The sequence below is a fragment of the Microtus pennsylvanicus genome, chromosome 5, assembly GCF_037038515.1.
Source record: "Microtus pennsylvanicus isolate mMicPen1 chromosome 5, mMicPen1.hap1, whole genome shotgun sequence".
In the NCBI taxonomy this organism is placed as follows: Eukaryota; Metazoa; Chordata; class Mammalia; order Rodentia; family Cricetidae; genus Microtus; species Microtus pennsylvanicus.
Window position 1 is genome coordinate 57,481,409 of NC_134583.1, and position 14,655 is coordinate 57,496,063.

Consider the following 14,655-nt stretch of genomic DNA (forward strand, 5'->3'; position numbering starts at 1 on the left):
TCCTCTAACTCCTCAGAATAGAGTGAAACTCCTTAATATGAACTACAAAGCAGTAACTTATATCTAGCCATTTCTAACACTGTACGCTTACCTTTTTTTTAAATATGTATATGAGTATTTTGCCTGTGTGTATGTCTGTGTATCACTTGCATTCTTGGTGCCCAAGAAAGCCAGAAAAGGGTACAAGTTATCCCGAAACTGGAGTTACAGGTGGTAGCGAGCCACTATGTGAGTCCTGGGAATCAAATCCAGGTCCTATGGAAAAGCAAGCAGCCAGTGCTCTTAACCAATAAGCCCTCTCTCCGGTACCCTTCCTAAACTTCATTTCACACTTACATACTATTATAGAGCTGCTTATTTCCATGTATCATGTATGTACACTTCTGGTATAGGAGGTTCTTCTGTATTTGCCTTCATTGGTTGAATAAAGAAACTGCCTTGGCCTTTTGATAGGGCAGAACTTAGATAGGCGGAGTAGACAGAACAGAATGCTGGGAAGAAAGGCAGTGTGGCAGCCGCCATGAAGCTCCTGTCTGAGACTGCCACTGGTTAGAATCTTTCCCGGTAAGCTACGACCTTGTGGTGATACACAGATTGGTAAAAATGGGTTAGATCAGGATGTGAGAGTTGGCCAAAAAGAGGCTAGATATAATGGGCCAGGCAATAATTTAATTAATACAATTTCTGTGTGATTATTTCGGGTGAAAGCTAGCAGGGCGGCCGGGACCAAAAGCAGGCCCACCGCACAACAGACTTGTGTCTACAGGTCCTTCTCAACTCTTTTCTGGCTGTTTAAGAGTTACCGAGACAGTTCCTATGTGCCTGACTCCTCCAGGTCTGACTGCTGTTCTAGGTCAGGACTTGGAAAGGTATTAACTATTGCTTTGTCTTCTCTTTTGACTGCTTCTTATATATGCTGACTAGAGCCTAAGTATGCTATTAAACTCGATGCTTTGGGCTTTCTCTTTCTCTAAAGCTCTCACTACCCATCATCCACTGCCATGTGGGTGGCTAACACCAAGAATATAGTTTTAAAACATATAATCTAATTCTAAAACTAGTATTTCAGAGAAAACAGAAATAATCTTTAAGTCCCTATGCCAAAACTTACTTCAGTTTGAAGAGCCAGTTCCACTTGGTTGTGATAGGAATCTAAGAGTCCTTCAACAGGGTGTCTGAAATGGAAAACAGGTATTTTTTTTTAATCACAGCAGTTGCTTTGATCATAGAAAATAAATATATTTACATCCAAAACAAAGTTTGAAAACCTGCAATGGATGCTTTAAATGCTATACCTTGTCATGACTTCTTTATAAGGTTTTTCTATTTGATTCAAGAAATTGTTTAAATCCACAGGTGCTTCATCATCTTCTGCCTAAATAAATACATACACACATGTTTAAGAATAATCAAATATAATTCTTTGGTCATTCAATTAAAGTAAGTATAGTTAAACAGGTGATGAAATCCTTAGACTAATTTTTGAGAACTGGAGACATAATGCTATCTCTAAACTACTATTTATAACTGACTAAAAAGTTAGTCAATAATATGAAAAATTAATTTTGTTTTAAATGTTTCAGTATTTGGGGCTGGGGAGATGGCTCAGAGATAAAGAATATTTGCTGGTGTTGCAGAGGACTTGGATTTGGTTCCTAGGACCCACACAGTAGCTCACAATCATCTGTAATTCCAGTTCCAAGGGATGTGATAGCCAGTTCTGGCTTCCATGGACACTAAGTATGCATGGGGTACTCATACATACAGTAAACACTCAAGTACATAAAAATATAAATAAATAAATCTTTAAATGTTCCATTACTTATTTTATTTTGCATATGTGAGTACTAGGGTGTGGGTAAACGTGCGTGTACATATAAAGGCCAGAAGTCAATGTCATTCGTCTTCCTCTATTGCTCTCCAGCTCATGTTCTGAGAAAGGACAGGCTCTCTCACTGAACTATGAGCTAATAAAATGGCTATACTGGCTAATCAGCCAGCTTGGGAGATCTGTCAGTGTTTTTCTCCCTAGTGCTGGGATTATGGAAACACTCTGTCATATCCAGCTTTTTACAGGGACTGGGGCTCCAACTCAAGTCCTCAAGCACTTTATCCATTGAGTTATTGCCAACTTCCTCACCCTGCCCCCCAGCACTCTTTAATTTTAAAGAGAGGTTCTCATGTAGCTCAGACTGGCCTTGAATTCTTGACCCTTGCCTTTTTGCTGGGAGTATAGAAGCATACCATCAAATCTGACCAAAACTTCTACTTTTACAAGTTTATTTTGTATGTATAGGTGTTTTGCCTTCATGTGTATCTGTGTATCATGTGCATGCCTGGTGACCTCAGAGGTCAGAAGAGGGTGTCAGTTCCTGTAGAACTTTAGTTACACATGGTCATGGGCTATCACATGAGTATAGGGAATCAAACCTAGGTCCTCTGGAAGAACAAACCAGTGTGCTCTTAACTCTGGAATCCTCTACGCAGCCATAAACTCATATTTTACAGAGCTAACAATATAGGTCAGAGGATAAAGGCCTTTGTCCCCAAGCCTAATGACCTGAATTCTATCCTTGGGACTAACATGGTATAAAGAAAAAACCAAGTCTCACAAGTTGTCTTCTGACCTAAACACACATACTGTGGCATACATGCATATACAAACACATAAAAAAATAAATATATGCAATAAATTTCTTAAAATATAGAAAAGATCAATGTTCTTAAATCTAGTTTATGGTGATCAAATAAAGGAAAAACTAAGCTGGGCCATATGGCATACATCTATAATCCAGGCATGGCAACAAACTTAAGGTCAGTATGGTCTATGCAAGTAACCTCAGGCAAGCCAGACCTATGAAGCAAGATCCCATTTCAAATAATCAATGGAGGAAGAGGTTGGGTAAAAACTAGGTGGGACTAGATGGGGACAAGATCGTTTGAATTTCTGCTTCTTTTTCCTCAGTAAGTTTTGTCCCTTCCTTCTCTGCTCACCACCAATGAGAAAAGTAGTCTCGCCTACATTCCACATTATGCAAACATATTCATGAGAAACTGAAAACCCTTATTTAGTATTCAATACCCCTTTCTTCTTTGTTCCCTCTTAATTAACCCTGAAATTTTCACGCTTGTGTAAGACTATTAAATATGAGACTTGGACAGGCAGCCCTTGGCTGTTGCACTCTTGCAGTGAACTAAGTAAACTTAGCTTTTTCTTAAAAAAAAAAAAAAAAGGAAAATCAAGGACTAAGGATGTAGCAAGTCCCAGGATGATGACCAAGTCCTCAGCTCAGTATCCAGCACTACATAAAGCTGGTCATGGGTGGCAGAAGGTGACCCTTAGCTATATAGTAAGTTTAAAGTCAGTAGGAGAAACAGGAGATTATCTTCTTTCCATTTAAAAAAAAAAGGACAAACTTTCATTCTTTCATTTTGCTTTTCCAATTTATACTTCTAGATCTGAGGAATGTGCTACCTAAACTTCCATGACTAAAGATCTTCTGAGAAGACTCCTGCTAGAAACAACAAATGTATCAACCCAGTCTGGTACAGAAAAAAATGGAAAACAAAGTGACTGAAAATCTCTCAACTATCAGAACTATTCTGATTCACTAAATGCAATTCATACACACTTACTGTTCGAGCCAGATTCTGGCACATTGCACTGAAGGTCAAGAGTTGTAATTTAATCTCTGTGTCCCATTTTCGACAATTTTGAATATGTTCATGACTTCCAAGGCAATGATTACTGTTAAAATACAATAATTATCCATCAGTATTATTCTATTCAAATCACAAGTTAAAGACATAAAAATAAAGTACAAATTGCATCTGTATGAAAAATTGAAGAAAACGGAGAAACACATTGTTTTAAAGCCAACTGTGAACATTTAAACAGGAATTTTTCTATGTGAGTCAGTGAAGATGAAAGAAGATAGAAAACAACTGGACTAATTGTAAGCTTTAGTAAATTACTAAAGTTCATGCAATGATTATTTCAGGCAAATAAAAGACAGTAATTGCTGACTCTGTAGATATAGCAACTGCATGCTGCAAAGGAGATTAGAATCTACAAATGATGCAATTACTGACTTTTTTAGAAGGTTATTTTATTTCCCTTTTAACCAACTGACTACAACTTTTAGTGAGTGCATAAGGCTACTAAAGAGAATACCATATCTTTCTTACTTCTGAAATCCCACTATTATATCTCAACACACGTTAGGACCAAATATATTTCTTGTATTTTATAAATATGTAATACATAAAAAATAAATGAATGGGGGCTGGAGAGATGGTTCAGTGGTTAAGAGCACTGACTGCTCTTCCAGAGGTCCTGAGTTCAATTCCCAGCAACCACATGGTGGCTCACAGCCATCTATAATGAGACCTGGCACCCCCTTCTGGCTTGCGGGCACACATGGAAGGAATGCTGTACACATAATAAATAAATAAATATTTTTAAAAAATAAATAAATGAATGAATTTAGGGACAGGGTCTTATTATGTAGCTCTGGCTGGCCTGGAACTTGTTATGTAGACTAGGCTGGCCTTGAACTCAGAGATTCACCTGCCTCTGTCTCCAAGTGGGGGATAAAAGGCATGCAAAACCATGCCATATACAAAGATATTTTTATATTACAAATTTAAATTGAAAAAATTCTAATTTAAGACATTAAGAATGAAATTTCCAAAGACATCATTCAGTAGTCATAAGTGAGTAAGTAAACTTACTTCTGTAGAACCTCCTCTTGACCACAAACTTTCAGAACATAGCTGCCAACATCCACTTGATTCAAGTCATCGTGCACCCAGCAAAGGGCTTGCATTATAACTATTTCTACAGCAGAACTCACTGAAAGAGAGTTAGTTACATTTTGCTCAATTACCTGTCAATATTACTCATAATCTAAGAGAAGACCGTATAACAGAAATATAATACATACTCCCCCACCCCCGTTTTTCTGTCTCTCCCTGAGACAGGGTCTCACTATATAGCCCTGGCTGGCCTGGAACTTAACTATGTAGACCACACTGGCCTCAAACTCACAGAGAGGCTAGAGAGATGGCTCAGCAGTTAAGAGCACTGGCTGCTCTTCCTAAGAACTCAGGTTCAGTTCCCAGCACCACATGACAATTTCCAACCATCAATAACTCTAGTTTTAAAGGATGTGATGCCCTCTTCTGGCCTCCAAGGGCACTAGGCATGCAAAATGGTGAACAGGCACATAGACAAAACACTCATATACATTTAAAACATAAGAAGAAGAGAAGAGGAGGGGTGGAAGAGGAGGGGGGAAGAGGAGGAGAAGAAGAAAACAGAGATCCACCTACCTCTGCCTCTTGCCTAAGTACTGGGATTAAAAGTGTGCACCACCACACTCAGCCATTTAAAATTTTTCCATTAGCCACACTGAAAACAGCCAGAGAAAGAGGCTAATTTTGGAAATAAGCTGTAAGGCAAAGACGTGTGTGTGTGTGTGTGTGTGTGTGGTTTTGATGTAGCCCCACCTGGCCCAGAACTATAAAGCAGAAGACGACCTTGAACTTCTGATACTTCTGTTTCTCCATCTCAAATGCTATGATCACAAGTATGCACTGTTATGCCTAGTTTATGTGGTGCTGAGGATCAAGCCTATCTCATGGATTCGAGACAAGCGCTCTACCAACTAATCTACAACTCCAACCTTGCAAAGCTAATTTTAATAATATATTTTATTTAGTCTAATATATCAAGAACATTGGTTTAGAGGCAGGATGATCATGAGTTTAGTCCAGCCTGGATTATATAACAAGGCCCTATCTTAATAAACTATGTAGATATATGATGCTAGCATTATCAGTATTTGCTTACATTTTATTATTTTTTTTTAGGCTAAGGCCCTGAACTTTAGTGTGTATTCTGGATCTACAGCATTTAATAATACAGATGAGCCATATTTCAAGGGTTCCACAGCCTCTATTAATTGGTAGAAGTGAAGGCCTAAACAAAGAAGTTACATCCTGGTAATTTGAACAGAAATGGCACCCACAGACTCATGTGTTTGAATGCTTGGCCCATAGAGAGCAGCACTATTTTTTTGTTTGTTTTGTTTTTCAAGACAGGGTTTGCTATTCTTGAACTCACTCTGTAGACCAGGCTAGCCTCAAATTTATAGAGATCTGCCTTTCCCTTTCCCCCGAGATGAAAGGTATGCATCACCACAACCCTCAAGAGTGGCACTATTTGAAGGTGTGGCCGTGTTGGAGGAAGTATGTCACTATGGAGGTGGGCTTTGAGATACTATATGCTCAAGCTACACCCAGTATGGTGCACAGTCTTTCCTGGCTTCCTTGGGTATCAAGATGTAGAACTCTTAGCTCCTTCTCCAGCGCTATGTCTGCCCACACACTGCCATGCTTCCTGCCATGACAATAATGGACTAAAACTCTGAGCTATAAGCCAGCCCCAATTAACTGCTTTCCTTTATAAGAGTTCACAGCAATAGAAACCCTAAGACACACCCATATTACAGATGCCTTCAAATAGGGCAGTAGACAGCAATACCTAGAGAGCAGTGTCTTAAAACAAATTACAAGGAAAAGAGAATTACTACTTCAGATATTTGTATAGTGAATTCTCCAATGAAGAACAAAATGAGAGCAAATAAGTAGGCAGTCTTACTCTTGGCAAAGTTGAGTTACTAATATAACAACGAAGAGAAGACGAAGGTTTTCATTTTTTTTAGATGTATGAGTGTTTTGCCTGCATGTATATACATGTACCATGTGCATGCCTGTGCCAGCAGAGGTCAGAAGACAGTGTAAGATCACCTGAGACTGGAGTTGAAATCATATTTCAAAGGCTCCACAGCCTCTGTTAGTTCTGTTAGACAGTGAGCAGCCACGTGGGTGCTGAGAATTGAACCGAGTCCTCTGAAAGGGCAGCAAGTGCTCTTAACTGCTGAGCCAACTATGCAAACCCAAATTAAAGTTTTTTAAATCACCTATTTTTTTTTCTTCTCAGAGTCTAACACTGTAATCCAGGCATGTCTTGAAATCATAGCAATTCTGCCTCAGTCTCTAAATGTTGTGATCACAGGCATGAGCCACCATCTGGTCAGCCTGTTCAATTTTTAAAAAATAAGCCTGCTTTTAAAATACACAGAAACTGGTGACTTGGCATTAAAAGCTTTTATGTACTAAAATATCTTATAACACAATTCTATTTTTGAACAGACCCCAAACAAATAAAAATATATAATCTGACCATATAGTCTATACTTTTATCATAAAATGCTTATAATTTTTCCAGTTCTAAGGATTAAACACAGGGCCTTATTCATACTAGATAAGTACTGTACCACTGACCTATGCCCTCAGTCAAGTTACATTTAATAGAAACATACATAATAAATATGCATTTATGACTAACCAACAGACATGGACAATACATTCTGAAGTTAGTCAGACTTTGACGTAAGTTAAGACTTGATGGAAATGAACATTTGCTATCAATTTTTACTCATGATTTACTGCAAAGCACCTGTTGACTCTTTAGAAATTTAATATTCTTACTGTATACCAAATTAAAATGACTTAAAAAGAATAAGTTTTCCTTTAGAAAATAAAGCATGACTGTTATAGTTGGCTAACATTTTGTTTCAGATTTACATTTTTTTATTTGTTTGTTTCTTTTTCGAGACAAGATTTCTCTGTGTAGTTTTTGGAGCCTGTCCCCGTACTCGCTCTGTAGACCAGGCTGGCCTCGAACTCACAGAGCTTCATCTGCCTCTGCCTCCCAAGTGCTGGAATTAAAGGTGTGTGCCGCCAGCACCAGGCTCAAATTTACGGTTTTTTAAAGGGCTATCCAAAAGTACAAAACCAGAAGATCTTTAAATATTGGATACATTGCTAGTTACAACCACTAAAGAAAAACAAAAATGCTTCAGTCTTAGGCTAAATTACTAGAGATGAAAAACTTACTCCACCATTCAAATCCTACTTAAATACTATATACCATAAATAAATTAAAAGAAAGCCAATGTAGTTTAAAAAACAAAAACAAACATAACAGAAAACTGTTACAGACATCCAGGACATAGATCTAGAGAGGATATTTACCCAAGCTTGGAAGGGAAAATTAACACCAAAGGAGAACTACCTTCCCTGCAGAGATTAGGAAGTGATCTGAAGGTTCGTGTAACCAACTCTCTGTAAGAAAGCACTTTTCTTGCCATAAAAGCAGAGGAAGTATTATAATTAGCTTTTATAGTTAATGCTTTTGGGCTTTAGTTAAGAACCAACTTATTATACTCAGAAATAGCCCTACTGTGATCTGGTCCACTTAACCAGAAAACTTCCCAAATGAATATAAATGTTTTAAAAGGATATCGAATGAAAACAAATTTGGTTTATGAAAAGAAAGGATATACTGACATTTGAAACATTTCCTTCCCAGTGAAAGCAAAGCTTACCATCACATGTAAAAGTAACTGGCAGTTGAAACCCTTCGATTTCAATGGAGACCTTCACACTGGCATGTTCTCCACACATACTTCTTTGCACTGTGACTGGACTTAACAAATAGCCTGGATTTGTGCAGTGATCTGTATATGGAAATTTGGTCTTCAATCTGTTCACAAGAAAGAAGATATTTAATACTTTTTTAAAGCTGCATTTGAGAGCCCTGAACAAGGCTGTACATGCTTTCAGCTACTCAATTTTTGCATCTTTGTCCAACTCCAGCCGTAGCTCGTGAGAATGGCAATGAATGAACTCCTGTTAAAACTCCAAATAGCAGCATGTGCCTTTTAAATGAAGGGAAGCCAAGGAAAAAGAAGAAGTTAACTTGTGCCAGAATATCTTTGGTAATACTGTCAACAAGATCTAGGCATTCCAGAGATGGCTGGCATCAAATGAGTTTTAGATTCTTAGGCTGTACAATACAATAAAGTGATTTGTTTTAAATAAATTGTTGATAGCACTAACAATGTCACTAAAAATTGTAAATACCAGAGGGATAAAAAGTTTCTATCTTTTCAAAGTATTTTTTTCTAAGCAGAACTTTTTTTCCTATAAACATTGTGGTTTCAACACAAGGAAAAGTGGAAAATGGGTTTCCATAGAGCTACAAGACCTTTACAGTGCTACAAGGGTACCTTAAAAGGGGTCAAGCAGGGCATGGTGGCACATGCCTTTAATCCCAGCACTTGGGAGGCAGAGGCAGGTAAATCTCTGAGAGTTCCAGGAAAACCAGGGTTACACAGATGAACCCTGTCTCGGGAAAAGAGAAAGGAAGGAAGGAAGGAAGGAAGGGAGGGAGGGAGGGAGGGAGGGAGGGAGGGAGGGAGGGAGAGAGGGAGAAAAGTTAGGGGGTCACACGTTAAGGTATTCATAGGAACAACAAAGTCACATATAAATACATGAATGTAGTATGTAACTCATCTCCAGACATGACTGCATTATGAAAATCTGAGTCAAGGAGCTGGAGAGATGGCTCAGTGGTTAAGAGCACTGACTGCTCTTCCAGACGTCCTGAGTTCAATTCCCAGCAACCACATGGTGGCTCACAGCCATCTATAATGAGACCTGGCACTCCCTTCTGGCATGCGGGCACACATGGAAGACTGTACATATAATAAATAAATCAAAAAATAACTAAAAAAAAATTTGAGTCAATTCCTGGGACTTACAGGGTAGAATAAGAGAACTAACCCCTGCCAGGTGTCCTCACATGCTTGCCATGGCATGTCCACCCATACGTAACTCTCACTCACTCACTCACTCACTCACTCACTCACTCACTCACTCACCCACACATAAGCACAACACAATGAACAAATAAATAAAATAAACATTTTTTTAAGAACAGGGAGATTTAATACAGTCAACTTCACAGGCCCCAGTAACTGCCTTTTCCTAGAGGTTAACAAAAGGTTCCAGTCCCCTCTTCTTATCGGTTTTTCTTTTTTCCACCTTTTTTGAAGTGCTTGGAATTGAATCCAGGGCCTCATACATGCTAGGCACGTAGGCTATTATTACTGAGCCATATATTTAGTAATCATCTGTTTTTCATGAGGCCTTAAGTAGAACGTGTGCTGGAAATACTATGTGCTTCTACGAATATTAAACTATTCAAGGCATAAATACAGAATAAAACAGTTTGAGATGACGAGCAAATTCAGCAGCCAATACAAAACCTGTAAGGCATACTATTTGAATCTGATCCTTGTTTTTATTATTTATTAGCTGCATAAATGCAGTTAAGTTACTGACATTCTCTTGCTTCAAAGTAATATGACCACTGATTTCTCAGGGTTGTCATAATACCATGTAAAATAAGTTTATAAAACAGTGCCTACTATAAAACAAATACTGTAAATGTCTTATAAAATTAACTAGTGTAAGAATAAATGTGGTTTTTACATTGTGATCCAATACTAAAACGATAAAATATGGAACAGAAGAGATGGCTCAGTGGTTAAAAGTGTACACTGTTCTTGCAGAGAACCTACATTTGATTTCTAACACATATGTCAGATGGTTCACAATTACCTATAACTTCAGCTCTGGAGAATCCAATGTCTCTGGCCTTTACTGACAACAATGCTAATTTGTACATAAATAATCACACATAAACTATATATACAAAATTTACAAATATTTTTTAAAAAGATGAAATGTGATCAAAATGATACAAGTTGAATTGATATTGGAACCTGTAAGATATTTAGTTGCTGCCAAGCTTATCCTTTCATAACACAGTAAGCTTGCAATGGCTTATTTTTATTATTTCACACATACTTGGCATTGTACTGTTTGCTAAAATTCATAAAATAAAACTGGACCTTTAATCCCAGCACTCAGGAGGCAGAGGTAGGCAGATCTCTCTGAGTTGAGGCCAGTCTGGTCTACCAAGAGAGTTCTATGTCAGCATGGTTACATAGTGAGATCCTGTCATCTCCCCCCAAAAAATAAATTAAGAAATAGAACTCATAAAATAGATAAAGTAAACCATATAGTTAACTAATCTGAGAACTGAGAATGGAGTTTAAATGGCAGTTTTATGTCATCCTCGGTTCTATGGCAAGTTCAAGGTGAGATTGGGCTGCAGGAGACAGTGCCTAATAAGGAAATAATTATTAATGAAAGATGAATTCAATCTTTGAAAACATATGGAATGTCTTAGAATTAAGATACTATGGGGCAGAGGGAGAATTCTCAATGTTATTTGCATGTATGAAATTGATGCAATGAAACATTTTTCTGTACAACATTTCCTAATAATAAAAAGATTATTATATGCCATAAATATGAGATCTTAATCACATACAAAGAAAAGGTAGGCATAGAATATAGTTTCTCATTTTGTGCTAGAGAAACATAGAGAAAGCAGTAATAACCACAGACCTGGGCTGGAGCTCAGCGCTAGATGCCATGCCCAGTTCCCCGAGTTCAATCTTCATTATGTCAAAAAAAAAAAAAAAGGCCTACTACAACATTCTTTTAAAAATTTTTCTCTAGATCACAACTATTAGTTGTATCAAGAAAAAGAAACAAAGAAACAAATATAACGCATAATGAATGGCAGTCCTGAGTCAAAGTAAAAGACTTGACTAGTTCAATTCTTTAATTTCATTGACAAAAACAGTAACAAAAGCCCAGGCCGAAAATTGGCAGTGAATTGTTAAAACTTCTAAATAATTTCAACTGTAAGTTCACATAGAATACTAATAATCAGATGTTGATTTCACAGCTGAATCAAAATAATGGCATGAATAACTTCTAGAAGACTTTTAAAATAGGTACTACATATAGCGTGGCAGCTGTGTGCATGCTGGCTTCAGTTCCCCAAAGGGTCAGGCGTTGTAGAATATTATAAATGAGGCCAGTAGTCTGGGCTACAAAGTCAGTTTCCATCTCAAAAGGGAAGTGGGGAAGAGAATCAAAAACCTTAGTGTTATAGGGATCGTCTGGCATATGTGAGGTCCAGGCTTCATCTCCCAGCATGGGAAGAAGGGCTGAGACTACTTTAGTCTGTGTGTTTTAAAGTCCACTGGGTTGTGGGGAGACTCTGCTGGAGAAAAGCAGCCACTTGAGGAATATATGTACTGAGCCCCCATATTTTCAGGGCAAAAAGAAAAATTCCTAGAACATGGCTTCAGAAACCTCTATTCTGAAAGTTGTTGCAATCATACCATGTATTACTGGAAGTCGGAGATTAAGAACTCATTTCCTTGGGAGGCAGAGGCAGGTGGATCTCTGAGTTTGAGGCCAGCCTGGTCTACAAGAGCTAGACCAGGACAGGCTCCAAAGCTATAGAGAATCCTTGTTTCCGGAGGGAAAAGAAAAACAACCTCATTTTCTATTTGGTTCATCTGGAGTTACATATTAAATAAGCCACTCTGAGTATAAGTATGCAAATATGTTAATAAATACAGCAGCATCCTTATTTAGTTGCAGTTACTGTCCTGTCAACTAGGATCTGAAAATAATTCCAGTAAGCAAAAAGGAAAAAAAAAATCTTGACCCAATAAAGGAAGAAAAAAAAAATCATGTGCTCAGGCTGTTTAAAATTTATGGTAAATTATTGCTGTTATAAATTACAATTTTTTTAACTTAAAAATTTAATCTGATGGGGCTGGAGAGTTGGCTCAGTGACTAAAAGCACTTGCTGCGGATTCAGGTTCAATTCCCAGCACTCATATGACAGCTGGCAACTGTCTACAACTCTAATCCTGGGAGGATCGAATGCCCTCTTCTGGCATCAGGTATACATGTGGTATACTTACATACATGCAGCCAAAACATTCAGACACATAAAATAATAAGCAAATTAATTTATGTGGGAAGGGGGCATATAGGCAGAGTCCAGAGGACAGCCAAGGAGTAAATTCCAAGAATCAAACGGGTTATCAGGCTTGATGGCAAACACCTTTACCTACAGAGCCATCAAAAGACCTCTATAAATTATTTTCAGATGCGCTTGTTTTACAAAGCAGAGTTTACATAGGACTCAGTGTTCAGTTTCAGACATCCACTGAGGCATTATGGAATATAACTAAGGAAGGACTACTGTAATCACTTAGCTAAGCTGGGGGAGTTTCAGAAACTATATAGTACTTGTTTGGGAAAAAAGAAACTATGTAAGAAATGTAACATTATTTCCAAAGCATTAAGGTAAAAGAGTACTTCTAAATCATTAACCAAAATGGCAAACATACTCGAAAATGGTCTTGGGGTCCCCATGACTTATTTAAAAAGGAGGCCTTTTTTACTGAAGACAACTCTGGATTAAGAATAAATCCCTGGTGATGATCACTTTTCCCTTCATGAGAGAGCAGATTTTGTCCTCTGCCTTCAAGTTTGCTGCTTCAGCCTTCTGCATAGCTTTTCTCTGTCTAACTGGCTAGGACTTATTTTCCTCTCTGCTAGCAAAAACATCAGAATATGGAGTCAGTGACTATGTGCCCTGTCTTCAGAAGTCCCATTTACAATAGGAAAAAATAAAGCTAAACCACATGGAGGATGAGTGTGGTAAGAAAAGGAAGTAAAGGAAAGGGAAAGACAGAAGGTCTAAAGAGAGCAGGAAATTGTGAATTTAAGTCTTCATGGCAGCAAGTCTGTAATCCCAGAACTTGAAATGTACAAGTAGAAGAATCCCAATCCAAGGTCACTTTTGGATTTATAAAAGATAACCATATTTCAAATAAAAAAAGGTGAATTCAAGGTGGGCATGCTGATGCATAACTGTTACTCCAGAACTAGGGAAGCAGAGGCAGAAGGATTGCTGTGAGTTCAGGGACAGTATAGCCTACACAATACACTGCAGGGGCTACAAAGTGAGGCCTTCCCTGTTTCACAAAACAAAACAGGGATGGCAAGATACTTTAGCAGGCAAGTGTTTGATGCACAAACTTGTCAACTTGAGTTTGATCCCCAGAACCCACAGAAGAATGTAACACAAGTCCTAACTGATCCAACCATGTAAAGGAAACAAACATTTAACCAGCGGCAAAGGTGATGTGACGCTGTATTGACACAGAGAAAAGTTTGTGAGGGTATTTTCTTGGAGTCTCAATTTTTCCATCTATAAAGAATATGATATAAGGGCTGAAAATGTAACTCTTAGTTGGTAGAGAACCTGCCTAACATGCTTGAGGCCTTGAGTCCATCCCCAGTACTGCATAAAACTGGAAGTGGTAGCTCATGACTATAATTCTAGCCCTTGGTGAAAGCAGAAGCATCCACAAGTTCAAGATCAGCCAGGCAGTGGTGGCGCACACCTTTAATCCCAGCGCTTGAGAAACAGAGGCGGGAGGATCTCAACGAGTTTGAGGCCAGTCCAATCTACAAATTGAGTTCCAGAGGGCTGGAGAGATGGCTCAGAGGTTAAGAGAACTGACTGCTGTTCCAGAGGTCCTGAGTTCAATTCCCAGCAACCACATGATGGCTCACACCCATCTATAATGAGATCTGGTGCCCAGAACACTATATATGTAAAATAAATAAATTTAAAAAAAATTGAGTTCCAGAACAACCAGAACTATTTATTACACAGAGAAACCCTGTCTCAAACAACAACAACAAAAGTTCAGGATCATCTTCCGCTAACCAGGACTTTGAGGCCAGTCTGGGTTACAGATCCCATCTCTGAAACAGCAATAACAAAAC

General features: G+C 38.2%; 1 protein-coding gene across 1 annotated transcript in view; it reads right to left on the reverse strand.

The window, feature by feature from the left end:
* Positions 1-14,655, reverse strand: part of Pik3c2a (phosphatidylinositol-4-phosphate 3-kinase catalytic subunit type 2 alpha) — a 111,644-nt gene that overhangs the window by 54,656 nt on the left and 42,333 nt on the right. The window contains exons 4-8 of the mRNA XM_075971990.1: positions 8,457-8,614; positions 4,735-4,855; positions 3,637-3,748; positions 1,296-1,375; positions 1,112-1,175 (exon numbers count right to left, since the gene is read on the reverse strand). Coding sequence (XP_075828105.1) covers positions 1,112-1,175; positions 1,296-1,375; positions 3,637-3,748; positions 4,735-4,855; positions 8,457-8,614 — 535 coding nt within the window. The remainder of the gene's footprint in view (positions 1-1,111; positions 1,176-1,295; positions 1,376-3,636; positions 3,749-4,734; positions 4,856-8,456; positions 8,615-14,655) is intronic.